Here is a 27,783-nt window from a genome sequence, read left to right on the forward strand (position 1 = left end):
CAATATGATCATAGAAAATTTGCAAAAGAGGAGAAAGCTCTAAAGAAAAAAATTTATAGATCTCGGCGGATAGGCCATCAGAGCCTGGTGCTTTACTTAGGGGAAAGGATTTTATGGCTGAAACAATTTCGGATAAAGTAATCGGGGAGTCTAACATATTGATTTGTGATTTAAAGTAGGATGTTTAAGTTTAGATAAAAAATTAATCAATGTCTTCTACTGATGCAGATGATTTAGATGAGTATAAAGATTTATAGAACCAGCTATATCAGTATCTTTAGTGGGATCATTTAAAGTGGAAATTCTATGCTTGGTGTGTTTGCCGATAAGAAGCTAGCATCTGACCTGCCTTACTTTGTTCTGAATTACTACGAGCTCCAATAGAAATATTAAGTTGCCCTGCCTGTTTAACACAAATAGTTATATTGCTTAAGAAGATCACATAGTTTCTGAAAGGTGACATAATTGTTTTTTTGAACATATGTTAATTCCAATTTTTTTATTTCACCATCTAAGTCAAAGTAGCATGTTGTTGAAGTTGCCATTTAATGTAGAAACTAATTATAGATCCTCGAATAGTTGCTTTGAATGCATCCCACCACATAGGAAAGATGTCACTTAGGGGGTCTTTTACAAAGCACCGAACGCTAAATCAGGACTACCGCTGACCGAACATGGCCGCTGGCAGTGGTTCCACCCCAAGCGCGTACCATTTTCGGGGGAAAAAGAAAACCCCCAAAATGGCTTCCATGGCGGTAATCGAGCATTACCACATGCTGCCTGGTTAGCGCAGGAGCCCTTATCACCACTTCAATGGGTGGTGATAAGGGCTCCCTGCCGCATGGCCACGCTGTAAGAGTTCTCTTACAGCATAGCCATGTTTGTCTGGGTGCTTTTACCCGCTGCGATAAAAAGCGCCCTGGCGCACAGGAAAAATGGCCCCCACTGCTAGCTCCATAGTAACCATTTTCAAGGATAATGAGCATAATTCTTGTTTGATATTGACAACATCTTCTTTAATCTCCAACAATGACCCTTTCTTTTCAGATATTAAATCTTTTGTTTGTGGGATCACAAACATAATGGATTGCAATGTGATTTCTTCTTCCATGTCCAGCTGTTTTTTTTTCCCCAGGAGATGAAGGTTCTGGTTTCTGGTGTTTACTTCCTTGACCTCGCTAGTAAGCATGTTTAAGTTTAGTATTTTTCGACACAGCCATGAGCAGTGAAAAAAAAAATCCACAAATTAAAAGATTTTGTTATGGTCCGACAGTAGGGTGCTGAAAAAAATTGTTGGAAGAGAGCCAAGCTGAAGCTCTTTGCTGCCATTTTCCATGCTGCTCATGAGTGACCCCGTTTTTTTTTCATTAAAGTTGGATCCAACTTAAAGAGAAAAATCCACGAAGCTGGAGACACAGCCAAGGAACCATTGGCTCTGGGGCAGACTGAGCCAGCATAGGACCCGAGCAAAGGAGGGAAAGTTGAAGCCCCATGTCAAAGGCAGCAGATTCAGGGCAGCACATAAACAAAAGCCAGATCCTTCACAGACCTGATTGAAGGAGGTATAGAAGGATCCAAAAGATGTGACTTTTGCCAATACCCTCCATGTATATGCAGCATTTTCCCTCGTTTTCCTTCCATTCCCCTCTGTCCATGTGGATATTCTCTCTTTTCTTCCCTCCCATCCCTATGCAACACCCTTGTCTTCCTTCCTCTTCCAAACACATGCAGCATTTCCCCTCTCTCTTCCTTCCCCACCATTCATATACATTTCCCATCTCTTATCAATTCTATTTAGCATTTCACTTGTCTCCTCTCTCTTCCATGCCACCCACCCATCCAGCATCACCCACTCTCAGCTCCCCACCTCCCTCAGTACAACATCGCCCTCTCCCCTAAGTCCAGCATTTCATCTAAACCTCTCTCTCTCCCCGTCTCCCGTACTTCTTAGGCCGGGCAGCCCTAGCAGCAATGGGAAAAGACCAGCACTGGCCCACCAGCGCTAACTTCTCCGCCGAGGAGCCTTCGACTTGAGCCCAGCCCATATGCTCAGTGATGTGAAGGCCCTGTTGGTACCGCCCTCTCTGACGTGTAGCATATGCAACAGAGAGTGCGGTACCATTACTACCAAGGCCTCGAGCGGCAAGCATGGTAGTTACTGCTGAATAGTGAACCTGGTCCTTTCCTTCTGCTGCCGGGGCCCAGAGGTGGCAGAGGAAGAGAAAGATCAGCCTGAGCTCGAGCCTGCAGCCGCCCCCTTTGTCCTTTCAAACAATGGTCCAAAGTGGAAGGCTAAATGCGTGAGATGAGGGGGCTTTGGCGTGTGAGATGGAGAACAGAGCTGATTGTGTGTTGTCACATGCCAAATGCGTGGTATTGTAACAGGAGACAAGAGGCAAATGGTTCCAGAGGCATGACAGCTTTTATTAGCTAGCTGACACAGTACTAAGTTCAGACTCAGGATACTGTGCCCCGAGCGTCACCTGACACTCGTTCTTATACACTCTTATCAGTAGTCATGCGCAGTTACAGACAGAGGATCTTACACAAAACCTAGGAAACGAAACTTATCTTTGGCTTTGCACACAACCCTCTATTTCCAACACTGGTCTCTTGTCTATTCACAGTTATTTAGCATTGCATATACCATATAAGGCAATATACTGATAAGCAGCACAAGTTCCAGCTGTTTCCTCTGAGCTAACTGTCAGCTTGCAAGCCTTACATTTCAGAAAAGGCACAGAAGGAGAGAAAATGTATTTCACAGAAAAAGCAAAGTTAATGGCTGCCATGTTACAAGTTACAGCTTCTTTTAGCTAAGCACAATAGATTGTCCTTTACAGCAAAATCTAACTCTTGTATAAAGTGACTCCAGTTTCAGCAAAACAGTCAAGCTGCCCCCCCCCCCCCACCCCTTTTTACAGTATGTCTGCAAATCTATGCATATCTGTTTTTATACATAAAATGGTTTGTTGAACCGGTGCGAATTACAAAAGAAAATAACCCCGGCTATAATATTTAACGCTGACCGCTTTGGTGACAAACATATATCAGTATCTTTAGTGGGATCATTTAAAGTGGAAATTCATCAAGTCCTATAAGACCATGCTTCACACATTCAGCACTGCCACTCTGTCTCTGCTCCAGTTAATAGAGCCGCTGACATAAGCATGGTCCACCAACATCAGATCTGTCGTCGCCTGATCTACTGTCTGACGCTTGCCGCTTAGGTGTGATGTGACGACGACCTCCACGTCTAGCTGCACGTGGAGGTCGCCACAAGCATGCGCAAGGTATCGTCAGCTCGGGCAGACAGTTAGTGCGGCTGCGCTGAAGTATTGAAGAGGAGACAGTGGTATTTGGACGTTTTGGAGAACCCTGGTAGCCGGTAGATGGTTACGGAGAGGCTCGTACACTCCCACAGGGGAACTACTTTCATTTCCGCAAATCACGTTCCTGTGCAGCTTTCTACTTCCCTTGAACAGATCACCTGCGACAGGCCGACACAGCTGTTCTTCTCTGGCGGCGTGACGCGTCCCGGTCCCGCCTCCACTCCTCTGACGCAATTTCCTGTTTCCGGCAAGGCGGCGGGACGACTCAGAGGTAGTCCGGAGAGAAGTTGTTTTATAGGGATCGGGGCACCGGAGAGGGAAAGCTCCGGGATTGTTGGTGGGCAATTTTGGTATGAGTTTGACTGAGAGGTGACGGGTCGCGGACAGGAAGGAGAGAGATGGTAGACCCGGGGAGGGAAAACCGGTTCTTGAATGCTTGTGACGAGGGGTGTTCTCAGTGTGAGGGTAGCCGAATGCGTGTGACATGCTATATTTGAAGATGTGCTTTGCAGTCCTTTTTTTGTTGTAATTTTCTGTAGACCTGCAACAGGGAGCTATGCAACCACTGTTTCCGTACGACAGTCTCCCTTTCCCCCACAAACTCCTACCTTGTTCCTGCAGACTCTATGTATTGTACGTGGCATCCCTCGCCCCAATTTTCTTCCCCTCGTTACATCACTTATTTTTCTTTGCCATGGATCCCCATGTATTTTTTTCATGTTCTGCTCACCACTTTGCTTTTATTGTTGTATGCTTTCCTTACCTTACCCCAATATTTTGTGGAATTCCTCCCCGCCCCCCGTAATTCATCGGCATTCCTTTTGATTCTCAATGTTCCCTTCTGAGTACTGATCCTTTTCCTCACTATGGAGGCGAGACCTTTTGTGAGGTATTAGAAGGAAAGATTGGTTATGTTTTCTTTTTCTTTATAACCCTTGTCTATTGGTCCCTTTCTTATTTACAGTCACCCACTGAAAACATTTGTGGATATTTTTATATAGTACGGTCTCTTCAGAATTGCATGCATCCAGTAGCTAGTATTTTATTATTGAATTGGCTGATATTAACATGGTCATGGTGAAAACGTTTTAAAAAATAAAACATACACTCGACTTTATGGTAATAATTTCTAGTTTATTTATACCATTCTCTCCTTTTTTTTTCATTTGTGATTTAAGAACTGGATCTTGCTTATCTGGTATCTATAGTTTGGTGTATTTATTTTTCTACTATCTTTAATATTTATATGGTTTCTCAGTATGTTGTTGTTCTTTTAGTTTAAAACAAAAAAAAGTCCTATTTTGTTTCATCCTTGTGGTTTCATATAGATCATGGTATGACCTCCTCTTAAGTATTGCGTTCAATTCTGATTGTATCTCAAAAAAAGATATAGCGGAGTTAGAAAAGGTTCAAAGATGAGTAACCAAAATGATGATAGGGATAGAACTCTCATATGAGGAAAAGCTAAAACTGTTAGGTCTCTTCAGCATGGAAAAGTTAGCTGAGGGGAGATATGATTGAGGTCTACAAAATCCTGAGTGGTATAGAATGGGTAAAAGTGAATTGATTTTTCATTCTTTCAAAAAGTAAAAAGATCAGGGCACATTCAATGAAATTATATGGAAATACTTTTAAAATAAATAGGAGGAAATATTTTTTTTCACTCAAAAAAAGTTACAATCTGGAACTCTTTGCCAGAGGATGTTAGTGTTGGAAGCTACTGGTTGTCCTGGGATTGGTAGCATGGAATGTTGCTATTTGGGTTTCTGCCAGGTACTTGTGACCTGGGTTTGCTAGATGGACCATTGGTCTGACCCACTATGACTGTTCTTATGTACAATGATAGAAGAGCAATATTATGATTCACCTAAAGTTGTTACTGTTGTTTTTTTTTTTCTTTCCTGTTGCTTGCTCAGTGCCATTTCTGTTCTACCTGTTAAGAATGTTTCTTAGTGAAACCTGGGAGACCTGGAAGTGATAACACCCTCTGATGGTGGCCCCACTTCAGTTAATCAGACTCCTTCATCAATCTTAAGTTACCAGGGGACAGAGAAAAATATCACACATACGGAAAAGGGGGGGAAAGAGATAAAGCAGACCTTTCCATAAAACCTAGAAAGGTTTTATTTTTTATTATTTTGTACTTTCTAGTTTACTTTGTTTTTGACAGTTTACTGTGGCTAGAGAGATGCAGAGAACAGACTTGTCATTGGAGTGTCTTCCATTGCTCAGCTGATCACCATCTTTATACCTGGAAGGCTCATTTAGGGATTTGATTCCCCCCCTTTTTTTCACATACTTGTAAATCATTTATGTAAAAAGCAAGTCATTCGTTTGGTTATTGCCTTATTGTTCCATTTTTGTCTTTTGATGTGGTGGCAGCAGGAAACTGTCTCTGTACATTGATGGTGGAAAGCAGCAAATTTGAGAAAATAGATGAAAAGAAATTGGATTGGATAGTGAAAGGACTTAATATTGCACAGTATTGTAAGTATATCACTTCTGTGACGCTGTAAAACTAAGTATACATCACCTGTAAGATCAGATCAGGATCAGTTTGCAGATGGACTGTTGATAGAAATCAGTGTTATGAATTGCATTTGTCCTTTGAGAAGTTGCGGAACCCTTTTTCAGCTGCTATCATTTTGGAAGTAGCTGAGCATCCAGACTAAGATGGCCTTTCCAGGACACATGCAGTCTGTAGAGATCTGTGATAAAGATATTTTTGAATCTTATGTCTCCCCTGACATACAGCAGTATCATTAGCCATCTTTCCTTAAAGAAAGTGGACTTACATAAAAGCAAAACTGGCAAATACCTGTCCATATTGTTTTTCTGAATGCACGAAGAATAACTAATTATAATAGGTAACTTGACTACCGGTTGTTAGTTGATGACTCCTAGTGTTGACAGCAGCCACCAGAAAAAGATTGTACCTCCTAGAGACTATGGTCTGTGCATTGCAGCAGTTCAGATCCCAGCCAACTTGTAGATCAAGCCATGCATTAGTTTTGCCCAAGTAGCTCTTGACTGTCTGTAGTAAAACCAGGACTCCAGTTTTCTACAGCGTCTTGGCAACTGCTTCAAATCTTGTCCCTTAGCCTACTGCAAAGATGTGGGCACTGCTAGATTCCATGGACTTAATGATGATGTCTTGGCTCCCTGCCACTGTGAGATGGATACCTTACCTCCCTACTTGATTCTTCTGCACACAAACTGGCCTGGCTTACAGTCTAGTTCCCCTACTTTTTCCCTTCCCCTGCTGTTACCATAGGGTGCCAGTACTTCTTGCTGCTTCTGCTACAGTTCTTTCTGGTGTTCGCACCACTGAACTGAGAAAAAAAACAAAAGCCATGAAACACTGGGAGGGAAACAATGATAGCAAATATAAACCCTGTCTCAATCCTGTCCTTCTTGAACTGGGCCACCATTGTATTGGGGTGTGGGGGCTAAATCTTTTACTCTTCTTCACTTAGTTTCTTTAGCCCTGAGGTGAGTTCTCCAGTAGGAAGGGGAAGGAGTGGAGGTTTAACTTCCAGATCCGGGGTGTAGAATATGTAGCTTAGCATTTTTAATAAGAATTTGTCCTGAATGATACACTATAATTTTATCATCAAAACTGGTGCAAAAACATTACACAGAATATGCATTCTCCAGGTTTCATTTTCTTTTACCTGAGATTGAATTCAAAGTTGCCAAGTTACCCATTCCAGGAGGGAGACTTTTTGGCCAGTCCTGGATGTGTGCCAACCTCATCCTAGTGCATTATGGTACCTGCAGCACTGATTTCAATGGATAGAATCATGGACTACAGATACTATGCTGCTTTGGGATATTAAAATCAGGGCTGGCAAAAAAATCTGCCCCCTGGAATGGGTAACTTGGCAGCTCTTCCAATTTGTGTTTGGTTCTCGGGAGTGTCCCACGGCTCTGTGAGAAAGCAATTTGTGCTCCATTGAACATAAGAAAAGTCAGACTAGGTCAAACCAAAGGCCACTGACTCCAGTACCTTTGTCTTGGGGACTGTTCAGTCCAGATCACAAGTACCCAGCAGATCCCAAAAAGTGAATCAAATTTTTCAAAGCTCATTTCCAAAGATAAGTGATGGCTTTCCTAAGTCTACCTGGTGGCTATTTTATGGACTTTTTCTCCATGAACCAGTTCAGATCTCCTTTGAATCCCACAATTTCGGTCATCTTGACCACATCCTCTGGTAAGAGAATTCCCTGTGTAATAAAGTGCTACATAGAATAAAAATCTTTACATTTTATTTTAGTGTTTGATCGGATAAACAACCATGATACCCTGCTCTTGAATTTATAAATTTCTGTTGTTTTCCACATTGAAGAGCCTTAACCTGTTTAGCTTTTCTTCATAAGGGACATGTTCTACCCCTTTATCATTTTTCTTTCCCTTTTCTAGTTCTATGTCCTTTCCGAGATAGCTACTAGAACTACACACAATATTCAGGTGTGGTTGTATTAGGGACCTATACAGGGTGTATTGACTCAGTTTTCCATTCCTTTTCAAATAATTTCTATCATTTATTTGCCTTTTTTTTTTTTTTTTTTTTTGTAGCTGTGGCACACTAGGATGAAAATTTCAACATGTCCACAGTAAACCCATGATATTTTTCTTGGGTGACGACTCCTAACTCAGAACCTGTAGTTGGAATTATTTTTCCCTAATATGCATCACTTTTGTATTTGCTCGCTAAGGAGCCATTGTCCTGTTTCGTTATTGTGTTTTGACTGTTTTTCTTCTATTGTTTAGTGCATTATATGCTGTATTTAAGTAAGTTTCTCTACGATTTCTTTGGTGTATGTTAGTATTTTTGAATAAAACTTTTTAAAAAATTGTAAATGAGTGAGTGAACTGTTATTAAATTTGCAGATGACAAACTATTCAACGTTGTCACAACACATGCAAACTGTGAAAAATTGCAGGAAAACCTTAGAAAGCTAGAAGACTGGGCATCCAAATGGCAGATGAAATTTAATGTGGCCAAATGCTAAGTGATGCACATTGGGAAGAACAATCCAAATCACAGTTACCTGATGCTAGGTTCCACCTTAGGAGTTAACACCCAAGGCAAAGATCTTGGTGTCATTGTAGACAATACGCTGGAATCTTCTGTCTAGTATGTGGTAGCAGCCAAAAAAAAAAGCAAGGAATGCTAGGAATTATTAGGAAAGAAATGGTAAATAAGACCAAGAATATTATAATGCTTCTCTTTCCATAAATGTTGCATTCAATTCTGGTTGCCATATTTCAAAATAGATATAGCGGAATTAGAAAAATGTTCAAAGAAGAGCAACCAAAATCGTAAAAGGGATGGAACTCATATGAAGAAAGGCTAAAGAGGTAGGGCTCATCATTTTGGAAAAGAGATAGCTGAGGGGGAAATGATTGAGATCTACAAAATTGAGTGCTATAAAACAGATAACAGTGAATCAATTTTTGAAAGAGTTAAAAAAAAAAAAAAAGTACAAAGACCAGGGGACACTCAATGAAATTACATGGAAATACTTTTAAATATTTTTTCACTCAAAAATTGCTATATACAAATAGGATTTATACTCAATGTGTAATTAAACTCTGGACTTTGTTGCAGAGAATGTGGTAAATGGAATTCACTCGGATGAGGGAAAGGTGAATAGTGGAGTGCCTCAGGGATTTGTGCTGGGGCCTCTTCTGTTCAGTATATTTGTGAGTGACTGCCGAAGGGTTAGAAGGTAAAGTTTGCCTTTTTGCAGATGACACCAAGATTTGTAACAGAGTGGACACCCCGGAGGGAGTGGAAAATGTGAAAAAAGATCTGCAGAAGCTACAAGAATGGTCTAATGTTTGGCAATTAAAATTCAATGCAAAGTGATACACTTAGGGAGTAGAAATCCACGAGAGATGTATGTGGGGGGGGGTTTTCTAACAAAAATGCCAGTACTCAGATGCCAGGCCATCCTTCGGGGATTGAGGTAATCATTGAGGCATCATCTCCACAATAGCCAGGTCCCCCTGCAACCAGCCACAGAATCTATGGTAAGGCAGAATTAGTGTGCAGAGCTTAGGTTTTTTTTTCATTAATACTTGAGAACCATGGGTCAATTTTAGTAGGCATTGAAAAAGGTGCAAGTATTCAGTATCCCTGAGTACCCCCTGAAAAAAAACTCTGCTCCGAACTTGAAAGTATTGAAAAAATCAGACAGTGGAATAGCCGTACTAGATCAGACCAATGGTCCATCTAGCCCAGTACCCTGCTTCCAACAATGGCCAATCCAGGTCACAAGTACCTGGCAGAAACCCAATTAGTAGCAACATTCCATGCTACCAATCCTGGGGCAAGCAGTAGCTTCCCCCATGTCCATCTCAATCAGGCTGTAGACTTTTCCTCCAGGAACTTGTCCAAACCTTTTATATACCCAGAGATTGTTACCACATCCTCTAGCAGCGAGTTCCAGAGCTTAACTATCCTTTGAGTGAAAAACTATTTCCTATTTGTTTTAAAAGCAATTCCATACTATCATATACATAAAAAAAGGATCAGGTGTTACCGGGTTATTGCTGACAGATGTTCTTTATTGTTCTGTCATTATTGCTCGTTATGTAACTGCTTGATGTGTTTGTCTAGATTTGTTGTTCAGCTGTATGTTGTGGGGTTATCTTTAATCCTGAATAAAAACCATTAAACCTTAAAAGCATTTCCATACAATTTCATTGTGTCCCCTGGTCTTTGTACTTTTTTGAAGGAGTGAAAAATTGATTCACTAATACCTGTTGTACATTACTCATGATTTTATAGACCTCAATCATAACCCCTCCTCAGCCATCTCTTTTCCAAGCTGAAGAGCCCTAACCTCTTTAGCCTTTCTCACTGCAGCTGTTTGTGACCTTGGGCAAGTCACTTAACCCTCCTTTGCCCCAGGTACAAAAATGTAGATTGTGAGCCCTCTAGGGACAGATAAAGTACCTGCATATAATGTATATAGCGCTGCTTATGTCTAGTAGCACTGTAGAAATGATTAGCAGCAGTAGTAGTTCCATCCCCTGTATCATTTTGGTCTCTCTTCTTTGAAACTTTTCTAATTCCACTATATCTTTTTGAAATACGACCACCAGAATCAAATCAAATGCAATACACAAGGTGAGGTCACACCATGGAGCGATACAGAGGCATTATAATGTTCTTGGTCTAATTGGTATCCCTTTCCCAATAATTACTAACATCCTGTTTGCTTTTTTGGCCGCTGCCACACACTGGCCATTAGAATTTAGCATATTGTGTACAATGTCTCCTAAGGTAGACCTTAGCATCAGGTAACTATGATTCGGATTATTGTTCCCAATGTGCATCACTTAAATTTAATCTGCCATTTGAATGCCCAGTCTTCTAGTTTCCTAAGGTCTTTTTGCAATCTACTATAATAAAACGCACCCTCAACGTTCTGAGGACAAAGGTTCTGAACTCACAGCACAACGATAAAGGGTTTGTAAGTTCATGGTGGTGAAGCCATCCCACTATGACTTTGTGCCCCGCCCTCGCATCAAACGTCATGACGTCGAACGAACCCTTTAACGTTTGCTGTGACTTCAGAACCTTTGCCCACAGAACGTTAAGGGTGACAACGAATGAATTGCAAACAAGCAGGGGGTGGAGTAGGTTTTCCTACTCCTCCCCCTGGATGTCCAACATCCACCCCCCGTGCCGCCCCCCCCCCCCCCCCCCCCACAAAGCCATCCACGAAAAACCACAAAAAAAAAGAAGCCCCGCTTCCACATGCTGGAGGTGCAACACCCACCCCCGCGCCGCCCCCCCCCCCCCCCCCATCAACCCACGAAAAACCAGGCAACAAAATAAGCCCCGCAACAACATGCAGATGAAGCAACACCCACCCCTACCCACCCACCGACACGTAGCTTTGCCGCCGGGGAACCCGAAACCCCGCAAGAACAAGTCCTGTCTTCTGACTCCGGCGTGATCTTCAGCATTACTAGCCTCTGCAGGCAGGGCTTCTGTGTGTCTGATGTCCTGCACATACAGGACATCAGACGCACAGAACCCCGCCCTGCACAGGCTAGCAATGGTGAAGATCACGTCGGAGTCAGCACAGCACACAACAGAGGACTTCTTCTGGCGGGATTTTGGGTCCCCCGCCAGCAAAACTACGAGACGGTAGGGTGGGATGGCGGCGGGTGCATCGCGCGGAGGAGAACACTCCGAGGAAAACCTTGCTAGCGCCCGTTTCATATGTGTCAGAAACGGGCCTTTTTTACTAGTTTTTTCATAATCCACATGTCTTGACAACTTTGAATAGTTTTGTGTCATCTGCAAATTTAATCACCTCACTTGTCGTTCCGAATTCCAGATCATTTATAAATGTTAAATAGCACTGGTCCCAGTACAGATCCCTGCGACACTCCACTATTCACCCTCCTCCATTGAGAAAAATGGCCATTTAACCCTACCCTCTGTTTTCTGTCCAATAACCAATTCCTAAACCTAATTCTGTATTCTTCAGTACTCCTGGATATATCCCATCTGGAACCATCACTTTGTTTATTTTAACTAGCACATGAACACTGCCTTCTGAAAACCATTCAAGGTCTACCATTTCGATTTGTGTGTGTTTTCAGCGGTCTTAAATCTGTTACTAAAGAAAAGAAATATTTGTTAAGCAGTTCTGCTGTATCCTTGTCCACTTCTACATATCTCTTTCACCTTTGACAATCCCAGTTTTGCAAATCCCACTAACAGTTGTATATCTTTTGCATCTACAGTAGATTTCCTTTGCGGGTTCATCCCAGATAGTAGTTCAGACTTGATCATGTTATGGTCACTGTTTCCCAGGGGATCCAACAACGCCACCTCTTGCACTATGCCCTGCATGCCACCAGGGATCAGATCCAAAATGGCTACCCCTCTCGTCGGTTCCTGGACCATCTTCTCCAAGAAGCAGTCGTTTATTACATCTAGAAATTTTATCTTCCTGGCACTCGTTGATGTAACATTTATTCAGGGTAATTGAAATCAGCCATTATTATTATGAGGATTTATTTACCGCCTTTTTGAAGGAATTCACTCAAGGCGGTGTACAGTAAGAATAGATCAAACATGAGCAATAGGCAATTACAGCAGTAAAAATATTTAAAAAACAATACAAAGTATGGCATGGTATACTAGCAATGTCAACATAATATGTAATAGAACATTCAATAGAAATCAAACAAAATAAAACATGGAAAAGAAAATAAGATACCTTTTTTATTGGACATAACTTAATACATTTCTTGATTAGCTTTCGAAGGTTGCCCTTCTTCGTCAGCTCGGAAATAAGCAAATGTGGTAGCTGATAGTATATATAAGGGAAACATCCAAGCATTTCATTGATAGTCTAATAGGATGGGTGTGGGTAGGTGAGAGGAGGGTGATAAACAGAAAAATACAACTTTTTGGTTTATAATGGGCTAGAAAACCCAGATCCTTGTTAAGTCCTGTCTGTTGGATGTCAAAATATTCAATCATTCTGACTTCAAAGGTCTTAACATTCCTGTACTGTTTTAAAGTTATCTTTCAGGATTCTTACTGTGAAATCACTGGTGCAGTGTTCTGGTCTTGTAAAGTGCTGGCCCACAGGGGTGGGAACCTGACTGGCACCAGCTTTCTTCATGTCATGTCTATGTAAATTAAATCTTGTCTTAAGCATCTGGCCTGTTTCTCCAATATAGCATCCTTCATTACATTTTTTACACTGAATGATATATACCACATTGGAAGATGAGCATGTGAAAGATCCCTTTATGTTGAATATCTTTCCTTTGTGAATGACTGTGGGGTCCTGTGAAATGTTTTGGCATAGCTTGCAGCTGGATATATTACAGGGAAATGTGCCCTTCTCTTCCTTTTCAGTCTGTGTTGAGAGTTTACTTCTGATTAGCTTGTGTTTTAAGTTGGATGGCTGTTGGAAGGCCAGCAGTGGTGGGGATGGGAATATCTCTTTCAGTAATTCATCCTCCTGGAGTAGAGGCTATAGATCTTTTATGATTTTCCTCAGTTTCTCCAGCTCTGGGTTGTATGTCACTACAAGGGGGATTCTGTCTGTGGCTTTTTTTTCTTTGTACTGTAGCAGATTTTCCCTGGGTGTTTTGAGGGAGGAGGCAATATTCTTGGAGATTATTTTGGGGTTGTAGCCTTTCTGTTTGAAGGATGCAGTCAGGATTTCAAGGTGTTTGTCTCTATCCCCTGGGTCAGAGCAGATACGGTGGTATGTTGTGGCTTGGCTGTAAATAATGTATCTTTTTTTATGTGAAGGATGGAAGCTGGAGTTGTGGAGGTAGCTGCATCTATCTGTGGGTTTCTTGTATATTGATATTTGTATACAGCCATCACTGATTGAGACCATGGTGTCCAAAAAATTGACTTTTTCTGGGGAGTGGTCAATTTTGAATCTGATTGTAGGATGGTATGTATTGAAGGAATAGTAAAATTGTTTCAGCGTTTCTTCCCCCTCCGTCCAAATCATAAAAATGCCATCGATGTACCGGTGATAATTGGTATTGAAGGGTAAGGCAAAGGTGTAACACATAGATGGGTAAGAAAGTAGGAAGAATTAGAAAGTATGTTGACTGATTTGAAGAAAGTTGCACATTATTATAGCGTTGCCCAGTTTGCCAGCTTTCCTAATCTCTGTAAATATTTCTTTCTACGCCTGTTCTTTCTGTCCTGGCAGACAGTAGTACAGCCCTTCAAGAATACTCCTTCCCTTCACTCATGGAATTTCTGACCTTAATGATTCCACTCTGCTATCTGTGTCATGTGGAATGTTTATTTTATTTGACTCAATTCCCTCTTTAACATATAGCGCAAACTCCCCCTCCAATTTGATTCTCTATCATTGCGATACAATTTGTACCCTGTTAACACAGTGTCCCATTGATTATCCTCTTTCCACCAAGTCTCGAAGATGCCTATTTTATCTGCCTCATCATTTAGTGCTGTATATTCTAACTCTCCCATCTTATATTTTAGGCTTCTAGCATTTGTATACAGGCACTTCAAATTGGATTTTTTCCTTTGATCTACAAGCTGCTTAGAAGTGGAAGGGGATAGTGTGCATCCTTTATCCTGCTCTCTCATTAAGCACACTTGGCTTACTTTCAGCATGGTTGAAACCCCTCTACTGGGACTCCCTAAATGTCCTGTTTCAATAGTATCCTTCAAGGATACTCCACACTGAACCGTGCGCTCCTGGGAGACTGTCTGCTCCCCCCCCCCCCCCCCCCCATTCTAGTTTAAAAGCTGCTCTATCTCCTTTTTAAAAGTTAGCGCCAGCAGCCTGGTTCCATCCCGGTTAAGGTGGAGCCCATCCTTTCGGAACAGTCTACCTCTTTCCCAGAATGTCGCCCAGTTCCTAACAAATCTAAATCCCTCATCCCTGCACCATCGTCTCAACCACGCATTGAGACTTAGGAGCTCTGCATGCCTTTTGGGTCCTGTGCATGGAACAGGGAGCACCTCTGAAAATGTGACCCTGGAGAACCTGGACGTCATCTTTCTACCTTAGAGCCTAATTTGGCTTCCAGAACCTCCCTCCCACGTTTTCCTATGTCATTGGTATCCACATGTACCAAGACAGCCGGCTCCTCTCCAGCACTATCTTAAGATCCTGTCTAGCTGATGTGTGAGATCCGCCACCTTCACACCAGGCAGGCAAGTCACCAAGCGATCCTCACTTCCACCAGCCACCCAGCTATCTATATGCCTAACCCTTCCTCCTGGGCAAACGTTCTTGAAGACGCATCCTCGGTGCAAGAGGATAGTACATCCCCTGGTGGGCAGGTCCTGGGTATAGGAGTACTTCCTACTTCACCAGGGTGATGCTGTCCTATGAGACCTCCCTCATCCAAGGCAGCACAGGTGTTGCCGTATTAGAGGTGGGACTTCTGTACAACATCCCTGTAGGTCTCCTCTATGTACCTTTCTGTCTCCCTCAGCTCCACCAAGTCTGCTACTCTAGCCTCAAGAGAACAGACCCGTTCTCAGAGAACTAGGAGCTCTTTGTATCTGGCACACACATATAACTGCTCACCAACTGGGAGATAATCATACATGTGACACGCAATGCAAAATTACCTCAGGTGCCGATAATCAGAAGCAAATGTTTGTGCTAGAGGTTATTGCCGCCATACTAGCTCCCTTGTTTAATCCCATCCCAAGCATGCGTGTGAAATAGCGGGATCGCAAGCTCTGACCGCAAGTAGCATGCAAATACATGCTAAACAGTACTATTCCTCCCCAATCTTAGTGGGCAGCAAGCCAAACGTTGACGCTGCTCCTGTGGCAAACTGTACGACAGCTTGGAGCTGGCATTAGGGTTTGTGGAGCATTAGGGAGGAATGGGGAGCTGTGTCTAGCAAGCATTTACATTCCCCCCCCCCCCCCCCCAAAAAAAAAAAAAATCCCCTCCCCAACACGCTTGGGCTTGTGATCCACTGGACCTCCAGACCCCCTAACCCCCCTCCAGATATTGTTCCCTGGTGGCCCAGTGGCCTCCTCCCCCCCCCCCCATCATGAGGGCATGGGGGCTGCAGCCCCCAACCCCTCCTGACACCCAAAAAAAAAATCTCTGGTGGCTCAGTGGCCAACTCTATCACCACGCACCTTGTTGGTCTAGCGGTCCCTGACTCCCCTCCCCCCGTACCTTAAATGGCGGAAGAGGAGCGCTGCATCCAAAATGGCGGTGCCCTGCCCAGTTCATCCAGGTGTGGGGGGGGAGTCTAGGGCTGCTAGCCCACCAGGGCGAGTGAGGGTAGGGTTGGCCACTGAGCCACCAGGGAGTTTTTTTTTTTTTGGGGGGGGGGGTGTTGGGGGGCTGGAGATCCACTGGACCTCCAGCCCCCTCTTGCCTTCATGTCGACAGGAGGGTGTGGGGCACTAGGCCACCAAGGCCTTGCTTTTGAGGCGGGGGGGGGGGTCCAGGGGTTCCCATGGACCTCCGGCTCCTGTGTTTGACAGGTCTGGACTTTTGACAGCCTGGACCTGTCAAGCATGAGAGGATTGTGCCTGAGCACATGCCGAGCGCACGGTTCTCCCGCACTTCCCCCAATGATCAACGGTAATTACGTGCCTGAATTTGCATGTTATTAGCGTTGATCATTGGGGAGTTAATTCCCTGTGCTATTCCAACACTATTTTTAGGGCGCTGTTTCGGAACGTCATGTAGAATTGATCATTGGGGCATCAGTTTGCAATGAGTTCCTTTTATAATAGTAGAGGTTTCTGTGGTCTGTAGCTCTGAAATTCTGACTCAGAAGAGCCAAGAGGATTTTAAGTATGTTGAGTAGCTGAGCTAGAACTGTTTTTCACGTAACTTCACCCAATGAATGAGAAGAGTAATAATGCATTTTCTTTTAAATATAAGATGGAAGTGTAAGGTCTTTTTGTCAAATGTGTTGAATTTGTACACATTCTGTGGAAAATTGTTTTGGTCATTGGAAGTGCTGGTTGGGACATGCCAATTCAGTAATAATTGTAATTTATTTAAATAAAATATTTGTAGATCATTGCATCTTTTTAAACTGTATTTTACTCTTTTAGCAGGCAAAGCTTTTCGCCATGACAGTTGCTCAGTTCCGCCTCTTTAAGATTTGTACGTGCCTAGCATGGGTTCTTTCTTTTATTAAGAGGCTAATATGCAGGTGAGTGACATCTTCCAGAGTCTGTCCAGCTATCCACTCTGTATATAATTAAAGAGAAAGTGATGAATTTTGAGCCAAAAATAAGAGCTAAATGCAATGATTTGCATCTGTTGTGAGAGTTTCCTACTGCTCCTGGGAAAGGTAGATATAGGGGCTCTTTTGCTAAACGGCATTAAGCCCTTAATGTGCACTCTAACTTGCACATTACCGAATGTTTAAAAAAAAATTTCAGAAGGGTGTGTCATGGGTGGAGAGTGGGAGTTCTCACGTTGTCCAGCAAGTGCATTAATTGACTTATCCAATTTGTACTCTGTCTCTCACAAAGCAAGAAGTGCTGTACTGAATAGGCTTTAGAATGTTTCTTAAGTGGACACTGTTGGCTGTTTTGAGGTTCTCTGCTTGGGAAGGGGAGGGTGGATTGTGATTATTGAGTGTTATTCTTTCAAGATGGCCAGGGGTCATAAGAACCCAGATGCCAGTCATCTCAGTTGTTTGTTTTGGTAAGAAGGGATAAGGTAGGGTGGGGGGAGAGGGTCATTTTCAATATATTCGATAAAGTTGAGCAGTGCACAGGGTTGCAAGGTTGGAGAGTAGTGGGAGGTTTATCACAACAAAAAGAGGATTGTGTTACCCAGTCGTTGCTGTAAAATGTTTTTGCTTATTATTCTGTTATGCTTGCTCATTATCTTGTAACTGTTTGATGTTATTGCTTGGACTTGTTGCTTGATGTTGGGTATATTTTATTTTGATCCTGAATAAAAACCATTAAACCTTAACTGACTTATCCAGTTAGTGCGCACAGATCCTGTCGTGGGAGCACTTACCACCACCTATGTAGGAGCCACTGAGTGTTCCCACATTAACTCTGTGCAGGTACTGTGTGCTAATGACATTGTCATACAACCTGCAGTAAACATTAAAAACAAAAGGAGGAAGTGACGTCACCATCAGAGATGGCTGCTTGATGTTTGAGCTCCGTCGGGACAGCAGTGAAAACAGCGATTTTCCCCCAGCGAAACCGCGATCGCGAATTTAGGCGGTCAGAGTCCGGAGATCGATGGCGACCCGAAAGCGCCTGGAGAAATTTAAATATAGCGCTGATCAGCGGGACGGAGCGGCAGCATCGAGTCGCACCCCGCGCAAGGCGCGAGACAAAATGGCGGACGCGGACTCGGGCTCTGATACGGAGGGGCTGATGGAGCAGCAAGAAAGCGATACTGAACTCACGAAGCAGGAGGTAACGCGCTGGTTTAAAGCGCTTAAAGCTGAAATGGCGGCAGTGAGGAAAACAATCAAGGATGCAGTGGTGGACATCCAGAAAGAGGTGAGGGAAATTGGCAGCAGGGTGGAACAAGCTGAGGAAGCACTGGAGCACGTGGAGGGAGACATCTTGGAGATGAAAAATGAGATTGGCTCCCTGCGTGCAGAGAAAGATAAAATGCAGCTGGATCTTGAGGACTTAGAAAATAGATCCAGAAGAAATAATTTAAGATTCAAGGGGGTCCCAGAAACGGATCAAAATATGGACTGCACTAAGGTGGTAAAAGTAATTTATGCCTTTATCTTGGCATCTGAAGGAGATGAGCACATGATTGGAGACGGGACTGAGATACAATTTGATAGGGTACACAGAAGCCTGGGACCCCGAAGAGATAAGCAGCCCAGAGATATAGTGGCATGCTTTAAGGATTATAAGACTAAAGATCTGGTCTGGCGTAAGGCACGATTGATGGGTGAAATTCCCTGGGACAATCAAACAGTGCTAGTATTTCAAGACCTGGCCCTGGGCACGCTGCAACGAAGACGAGAATTTCGGGACTTGACCAAGTTTCTTCAACAGGCTAATTACAGGTACAGATGGGTTTTCCCGTTTGGCTTGCAGCTTACAGTAGAGGGCCAAACGAGGCGGGTGACCTCGCTGGTTGAAGCATGGAAAGTGCTGAAGGAGCTCGGCTGTAAGAATTTGCCTCCTGAAGGAGATACAGGAAAACCAGGAAAAGTAGCAACCGAGAAGAGAGGATCGTCGTGGCAAAAGGCGGGTTCTCGCAAAGGGCCGGGCTCCCACAGGCCAGAAATGGACAGAGTACCCTGATGGAAAGTATGAGAGACTACTGGTTTCAGTTCATCACAGTTATAGGTTGTTGAGTAGCCCTGGAGGGTTGCCAGACAGGGTTTGCAATAATTTTCTTCTGTTATGAGTTCAGAGAATGGATGTCTATTACACTGTTATAATGTAATGAGTTTGGGAAAGGAGGAGCGGAGGGAGAGGGAATAAGAATTTTGGGGGAGGGGGGAAAACAGAGGGGGAGGAGGGGGAGCCAGCTCTGGCGAGGGGTTATTTCCTTACAGTACTAGGCTGGCGGCAAATGGTACCGCTCAGCAACAGGGGGGCGGGAGGGGGGTACAGGGAGGGAAAGGGTTGAGGGTGGGAACTTGGAATGTGAATGGGTTAAATTCGCAGAGGAAGAGAAATTTGGTATATCGGGAGATACAGAGGAGTAGATGGGATATAGTCTTGCTGCAGGAGACACACATTAGACGCCGAGAGGCACATTTATTACATCAGAGGGCTTACAGTGAATGTATTGCACACTTTGATAAAAGAGGGGAAAGGTGGGCGGTTTAGTCATTTATATTCGGAAAGGGATTCCATTTGTAACTGATGACATTTATAGAGATGAATTGGGGCACTGTTTAGCGGTCAGAGGGCTCTTATATGGGAAATCTGTGACAATTGTGAATATCTATGCACCTAATTCAGGTCAGGGAGAGTTTTTTGAGCATATAAGGGAGGAGCTTCTTCAATTTCAAAGAGGTGGGATGATTATGGGGGGAGATTTTAATTTATGGAATACATCTATGGATCACTCTAAGGGACACATTACAGTACACAAGCCTTATACTCGGAGTTTGAGGGCACTGGCCTCACGATTAGATCTCCTAGAGGTTTGGAGACTTAAACATCCGACCCAGAAGGCATATACATTTTTTTCTCACTCTCAGAACTCATGTACACGTATTGATATGATTTGGTGTAGCCGGGTCTTATGGGAACACGTCGTGGATGCAGATGTGGGGTCTATCTCAGTCTCTGACCATGCCCCAGTAGAACTTGACTTGAAGGGGTTGGGAGAAGAGGACAAACAGAGATTTTGGAGGCTTAATGAGGGAATTTTAGGCGATAAACAAGTATGTGAGGACTTACGCAAGGTAATTCAAGATTATTGTAGTATGAGTGACATGGGGGTGGTATCGGAGGGCACACTCTGGGATGCTTTAAAGGCGGTGGTACGGGGTCACCTAATTAAATGGGGCGCCAGGAAAAAACGGGAACGGGAGGCGAAAGAACTAGAAGCTAAGGAGAGGTTGGCCTACTGGGAGCGTAAGCATCAGGAAGGGGGGTTAGGAGAGGAGTTGCGGGAGGAACGTAAATGGAGGGCGACCTTGGATCAAATACAGGTTGAACGGGTGGAGTTCCTGAGGAAACGTCTCCAGCATAAGTTTTTAGAATTTGGCAATAAGTCAGGGAGGATGCTGGCTAACTGTTTGAGACACCGTCAACGGGACTCGCTGATAACCAAAATTAAAGGGCAGGGGGATCAGATCCTTTATAAGGATAGAGATATTAGGGATCAATTTTTGAAATTTTATAGTACACTATATACTAGCACTATCGGGGTGGAGGGAGGTGAAATTAGAAAGGAATTGTGCTCTCTTAGGTTGCCCAAGTTATCTCGTGAGGATTGTGAAAAGCTAGAGGCCCCCTTTCATTTGGAGGAAATTAGGCAGGTTATAAAAGGACTTAAAGGAGGGAAGGCCCCAGGACTAGATGGATACTCTGCAAAGTTTTATAAAATCTTTGCTGGGGAGGTAGGGCCGTTGTTGGTAAGGGTGGGCAATGCTTGTTTTCAGGGCAGCTCCCTCCCATCTAGTATGCATGACGCTGGTATATCGCTCATACTGAAACCAGGCAAAGACCCTTCCGCATGTGGGTCTTATAGACCAATTTCACTAATTAATTTGGTTGTTAAGATTCTCTCCAAGGTCCTTGCGAACAGACTAGGGGGGATATTGCCCAAATTAATCCACCCAGATCAATCAGGGTTTGTGGCGGGGAGACAAGTAGCCGATAATATACGTCGTACACTGCATATTATTTGGGAGGCTCAACAGAAGGGTCGATCTATGGCTTTGCTAAGCACAGATGCTGAAAAAGCCTTTGACAGGGTGGAGTGGCCCTATCTATGGGAGGTATTGGGGCATCTAGGTTTTGAAGAGGGGTTGATAGGATGGTTGCAAAGGTTATTTGAAGGACCCTCAGCGAGGATCAAGGTAAACGGGGGGTATTCTAATGCATTTAAGATAGGGAGAGGTACGAGGCAAGGCTGCCCACTATCTCCCTTGTTATTTGCGATATCGATTGAACCGCTGGCGCAAAGGATAAGGGAGATGGGTGACATAAAAGGGATGATAGTAGCGGGCAGGGAACGCAAGCTGGCATTATTTGCTGACGATATTCTGTTTTTTGTTACGAGTCCCCTGACGACTTTGCCAAACTTGGTGAAAGAGCTTAATCAATTTGGTAGGACTTCAGGTTTTAAGATAAACTATGACAAGTCTGAAATTTTGGGGGTGTCTATCCCACAGGGTCGACTGGTAGAAATGCTCCAGGGGTTCTCATTTCCCCTAAAGAAGGGCAATATCAAATACTTAGGGGTCCAGATACCCTCTGAGTTGAATCAGCTATATTCACTAAATTATGGACTGTTGTTTCAACAAGTACATAGAGATATGGCGGGATGGCAGGATAAATGGCTATCCTGGTGGGGGAGAATAGCTACAGTACGAATGAATATCTTACCCAGGATTTTGTTCCTGTTCCAGACTTTGCCTGTGCAGGTACCTAAAAGGGAAATAAATAAGCTTCAGGGGGAGATTATGAAATTTATATGGGGGGGTAAAGCTCCGAGAATACATAGGAAATTGATGTGGAAGTCGGTAGACCTGGGGGGAAGGGGGGTGCCCAATTTGGAATGGTACTTTTGGGCTGCACAGGTAAAGTTTGTAGTGGCATGGAGTCAGGAGGTTCCATCGGTGGTGGCTAGTTTAGACCAAGAGATGGTGCAGGGTTATAAGTTGAAGTCGGTTATATGGGCTTCAATAGAACCGAGGGTATACGGTCAAATGACAACAAACCCATTTGTGAACCATCTGTTGACCTTGTGGGCCTCTTTCAGAACCAGGTTCTGGCTAAAGAGGAAAACTTCCACACTGGCAGGTATAGGTTGGGAACCGGCTTTTCAAGTGGGAATGGGTCACCAGGTTGCAGGGTGGTGGGAAGAGGAGGGGTTGATTTGTTTCAGGGATCTCCTGGATGATGGGGAGTTAAGACCCTTGGAGGAGATCCGGGAACAGTGTGGGGGAGGTGCGGGAGATACTTATTTTTATATACAAGTCAAGCATTATATGAGCCAACAAGGGTGGTTGAGGAGGGACCCGGAAGAATATGAGGAACTTGAAAATTTGTGGGGATCATTGGGGAAAATGAGAAGAGTTATATCTATGTTGTACAAATTGATTAGAGGTAGATCTTTTGAGAAATGTGCTTATATGATAAAATGGGAACAAGATCTGCAACGGGAGTTTACAGTAAATGAGAGGAAGGCTATAGTAGTAGAAGTCAAAAAAGCTTCAAATTGTGTGTTGTTAAAAGAAAATGCTTTTAAGATATTGTCGCGGTGGTATTATACCCCGCATCGATTACATGCTATGTTCTCCTCGGCATCCTCCCTGTGTTGGAGGTGTGGAGATGAGGAGGGGACTTTCTTGCATATTTGGTGGTCGTGCCGGACTCTACAACCATTTTGGAAGACAGTAACGACAAAAATTTCAGAAAGCACGAATAAGCCGTTCCAATGCACGCCGCACTGGTGTCTTTTGGGTCTCGGTAACAGAAGAGGAACTAAATGGCAAAGACGCCTTAAGAGGATTTGTTTAACAGCGGCTAAGAGTGTCATTGCAATGCACTGGAAGAAACAGATGGCTCCCTCAGAGCTGGACTGGACTCTGAAACTTTCCCTGGTCGGGGAATTGGAGCAACTAACGGACAAAAGGATGGGAAGGTACAACCCTTCTTCTGAACTGTGGTCTCGATTTCAGCAATTAACCCAATAAGGACAGTTGAAATAGAGCTAGGAGGGGGGGGGGGGGGGAAACATGGGGGAGAAAAAATGAATGCGTTTACATTGTTGTATTGTAATGATGCTTAATAAAATATTCAAACATTAAAAAAAAAACATTAAAAACAAAAGTGGGTTTAGCCTGCAGAAAAATCCCACATTATCAATTGTTAAGCCCAGATTCCAGCACTTTTTAGTAAAAGGGCTTTATAGTTCTTTATTATAGCTGTAGATTTTGTCTTAGCACTGATATTTATGCTTATGATATTTGTGATTATGGTCTGAGTTGTGCCTGAGGCAGTAGAGAGTTGAGAGGAGTTGTCCAATGTCAAAAGGAAGTGCCAGTGGGAGAAATGGAATTTGAACCTTATCTTCCCTTATGTTACTTCACAGTATTCCAATCATGTCCATTAACCAGCAGGTGGAGATAGAGAACCCGAGCTGCTTCATATAGTCTTAGCCAGCCAGCCCAGTTCTCCAGCAGGTGGATGGAGGTACTATTCAGCTCCTGGTTCTGAGGTCCTTGCTCCTGGTCCTGTTGGTCAACTGGTTTCCCATTTGGCCTTAGCAGGTAGCACCGTGGCTGGAGTTATATCTGGTAGTGCGAGATCCCTGACTCTAGTTCCAGCGGAGCCTTTCTCTCTCCCTTTTGCTGTCTGGTGGTGCCTGTGCCACAACTTAAAGTGAATTCCTTAAAACTTAAAAAAATAAATAACGAAAAGAGGTTTGCTGGGAACAAGAGCAGGGTTGCTTCCGATTTAAGCTCCTGTGTGCAGCACTTGTTAGGGTGCTGCAAGGTAAGAGTGGAGAGCCTCGGGAGCCTTTGTGGAGAGGGTGTGCTGAAGCGGGAGGGAGAGACCCTTCCTCAGAAGCATGGTACTGGCTGAGCTGAGTGGAAGCAATAGCGATTGGGCCTCTGTGCCGATTTTTAAAAAGTGTAATAGCTCCAGCGGAGGTAGTGAAACGTTGCTCTCATTGTGGAAGCCACTCGGGCTGTTGCACTGTGTGCAAGCCATCAATGCAGAGGGGTGTAGGGGAGTCGGAGGCTGAGGTTGCTGCATGTTAGGTGAGTCAGCAGCGGGCTGGATTGACTGCATTGGGCTCCCCAGTGTCAGGGCAGCGTGATTCCCCTCTGGGTGAGGTGGGGCACGCAGCAGCAGGAGCTGCACAGTGTCCGGCTCTTCCTGCTTCTGATGGGGCTTCACAGAGTGGGTCTTTGCACTTAGCACTGTTGCAGGGAACTCCCTTTTCTCCATAGTTCATCATGTTACTGCACCAAGCTTTTCTGCTCAAGCAAGGAGTCCAGCAACCTGTTTCTGATGGGGCTTTAGCTGCGCCTTAAGCCCCTAAGAGATCATGGTTGGATTTTCAGGAGGAGCCGTTATTTTAGGTGTTTCCACTGTCAGAGGTGGCATCCCTTTGCTCAGAAGGGCCCTCTTTGACGAAACCCTTGGAGGAGGGCAAGCTCCCTCCTGAAGAACGAGACAGCTTGAGGGTGCTCCAGTTGTTTCACAGGGAGGAACTGAGCTTTTTTCTGAGGTGCTCGCAGCCCTCTTGATTGAGAAGCCCTCCCTGACACCTGTTGTTGGGGGAGGGAACAGTCCTTGACTATTATGAGGACATCTGGACATTCGGGACTTGATTTCAGCAGAGTGGATTGTTCCGGACACTAGCATGCAGGTGGGGAGGGCCTTGGCATGCCTTTATCCCATTCCAGAGGAGAAAGACAAACTGGGGCTGCCGGTGACAGCAATCAACAAGAAGAGTATGCTGCTGGTTGAAGGGGTCAGCCCTTTGAAATTTGCAAGACAGGAAGTTGGAGCATGCCTTGAAACGAGTTTGAGGCAGTGGCCCTGACGCTGCAGGTGGCAGTTTGCTCCTTATTTTTGGTTCAGGCCTGTCTGCCGTGGCACCAACGAGTAGGGTTGAAGAAGTAGACATCCCATGCCACACAGTTGAAGACTGGAATAACCTTTCTGGCAGACGACTTGTATGACATTAGCGGTCACCACAAGATGGCAACTCTGGTTGAGGAATTGGGCGAAGGATGTAGCCTCTACAACTCGCCTGGTGAAATTGCCTTTCAGAAACAAGTAGCTGTTTGGATAGGACATAGTAACATAGTAAATGACGGCAGATAAAGACCTGTACGGTCTATTCAGTCTGCCCAATAAGATAAACTCATTTTACATGGTGTATATGTATACCCGAGTTTGATTTGTCCTTGCCTTTCTCAGGGCACAAACCGTAGGAGTCTGCCCAGTACTGTTCTTGTACTAAGTTCTGAAACTAACATCGAAGCCCCTTAAAATTTACACTCCAGCCCATCCCTATCCAGTCACGATCAGGGCATAGACAGTAGAAGTCTGCCCAGCTCCCGTTTTGTTTCCAATTACCGGTGTCTCCACCCAATCTCCGCTAAGATTCCACGGAACCATTCCTTCTAAACAGGATTCCTTTGTGTTTATCCCATGCACCTTTGAATTCCATTACTGGTATCATCAACACCACCTCCCGTGGGAGGGCATTCCACATGTCCACCATCCTCTCCGTGAAAAAATACTTCCTGACATTAGTCCTGAGTCTGCCCCCCTTCAACCTCAATTCATGTCCTCTAGTTCTACCACCTTCCCGTCTCCGAAAAAGGTTAGTTTGCGGATTAATACCTTTCAAATAAATTGCTAAGCCTCAGCGGTTGCCTGAGTACAAGCTGAAGACTTTGTCTCGCTCTACAAGGCTGGTGCAGGCAAAGTTTTGGGATAGCAGAAAATACTGGCCGAGCTGGTAGGCCTATGGTCAGGAGTTCCACCAGACTTCTTTTCGGGGGGACAGGAAATCCATCCCGCAGGTTACAAGAGCACCTAGCTCCGCTCAGCAGATGCAATAATGTCATGCTGGCGCTCTCCTCCCTTCCAGTTGGAGGGTGGGGGGGGGGGTCTTCAAGTGTTCCAGGAGGAGTTGGCCACAATCACGTCGGACCAATGGGTGCCAGATGTTTTGTGAGACAGATACGAGTTGGAATTCTCCTGTCCTCTCTTCTTATAGCCTCCATGTTGAGGGGGTCCGAGGCGGCTCAGATAGTAAGAATACAATCACCTCCTTTTTGCAGCTTCATGCAATCGTGCTAATTCCTACCGAGGGACAGTGCAGGTACTCGGTATACTTCGTGATACCAAAAAAGGAGGGTACAGTATGGCCAGTTTTGGAACTCAAGGGTCTGAACCACTGCCTCAGTGTGTTTCTTTTTCTCATGGAAACACGGAAACACTGTGGTTGGTCATCACATTAGTTCAGGCAGGAGAGTTTTTTTTACCACTCTTGACCTCAAGGAGGCTTATCTGGACATTCCCATTTGGCCACTGCATTAGCAATTCTTGCGCTTTGCAGTGCTCAGCCCTTTGCCTGGCTATGTCCCTAAGGACATCTTCCAAGATGATGATGCTGTCAGCGACCTTTCTATGGCGCCAGGGAATCCGCCTGTATCTGGACAACTGGCTGATTCACATGTCCTCTTATCAGGACAGCGTGGATCGTTCAGCTTCTGAAACTCTTGGGCTGAGTAATCAACTTTGAGAAGAGCAGACTCCCATCATAGATGTTGGAATATCTGAGTGCTGTTTGACACTCAGAGGGAGCGAGTTTTTCTTCCGGACCTCAGGCGATCAAAGCTGGTGTCGTAGATCCATCTGCTCCTCAGCTGGAGCAGGCCCTGGGTCTGGGTCTATGAGCAGGTCCTGGGGTCCGTGACAGTGGCTATGGAAGTTGTGCCCTGGGCACAGGCACATTTGCTTGCATCCCCTGCAGGAATCCATGCTCAGTTGCTGGTCTTCGGTTTCTCAGAATTAGAACCTTTTGGTTGCCATGGTCAGCCAAGCAGAATATGCATTGGTGGTTGTCCCCGCAGAATCTCTGTTTGAGTTCTGTTCCCCTCATGCTGTGGGAGGTGGTGACCACAGACACCAGCCTTTCAGGTTGGGGAGCTCATTATGGTGTTCACCTGCCCTAGAGGACCTTGTTGACAGAGGAGTCTCATTGGCCCATCAAGCACTTTTGAGCTGTGGACGGTTCACAGGGCGCTAAATTCCTTTGCTTCGCTGTTGCAGGGGTCTCCAGTGCGGTTATTCTCCAATTACATGACGACGGTGGCCTACATCAACAAGCAAGTTGGAATACACAGCAGACCTGCTGGAGGTGGAGGCTGGACTGCTCATGATCTGGGCAAAAGAGAATCTTTGACTCTCAGCGGCTCATTGCGGGGTCTACTACTGCTACTATTTAGCATTTCTATAGCGCTACAAAGCGTACACAGCGCTGCACAAACATAGAAGAAAGATAGTCCCTGCTCAAAGAGCTTACAATCTAGTAGACAAAAAAATAAAAAAAACAAATCAATTAATGTGTAGAGGAAAGAGGAGAGGAGGGTAGGTGGAGGCAAGTGGTTACGAGTCAAAAGCAATGCTAAAGAGGTGGGCTTTCAATCTAGATTTAAAGATGGTCAAGGATGGGGCAAGACGTAGGGGCTCAGGAAGTCTATTCCAGGCATAGGGCGCAGCAAGACAGAAGGAGCGAAGTCTGGAGTT

At 44.5% G+C, this 27,783-nt stretch overlaps 1 protein-coding gene across 8 annotated transcripts in view; it reads left to right on the forward strand.

The window, feature by feature from the left end:
* The first annotated feature begins 2,918 nt into the window (after positions 1-2,918).
* The window catches only part of EBAG9 (estrogen receptor binding site associated antigen 9), an 84,156-nt gene continuing 59,291 nt past the window's right edge, over positions 2,919-27,783 (forward strand). The window contains exons 1-3 of one of the 8 annotated variants that reach the window (XM_030218154.1): positions 2,919-3,603; positions 5,715-5,819; positions 16,924-17,024. In XM_030218154.1, coding sequence (XP_030074014.1) covers positions 16,942-17,024 — 83 coding nt within the window. In that variant the 5' untranslated portion in view covers positions 2,919-3,603; positions 5,715-5,819; positions 16,924-16,941. Of the gene's footprint in view, positions 3,683-5,714; positions 5,820-16,923; positions 17,025-27,783 lie in introns of those variants that run through there. The other 7 variants (XM_030218173.1, XM_030218164.1, XM_030218190.1 and 4 more) reach the window with 7 other exon arrangements.

The sequence above is a fragment of the Microcaecilia unicolor genome, chromosome 1, assembly GCF_901765095.1.
Source record: "Microcaecilia unicolor chromosome 1, aMicUni1.1, whole genome shotgun sequence".
Taxonomy (NCBI): domain Eukaryota; kingdom Metazoa; phylum Chordata; class Amphibia; order Gymnophiona; family Siphonopidae; genus Microcaecilia; species Microcaecilia unicolor.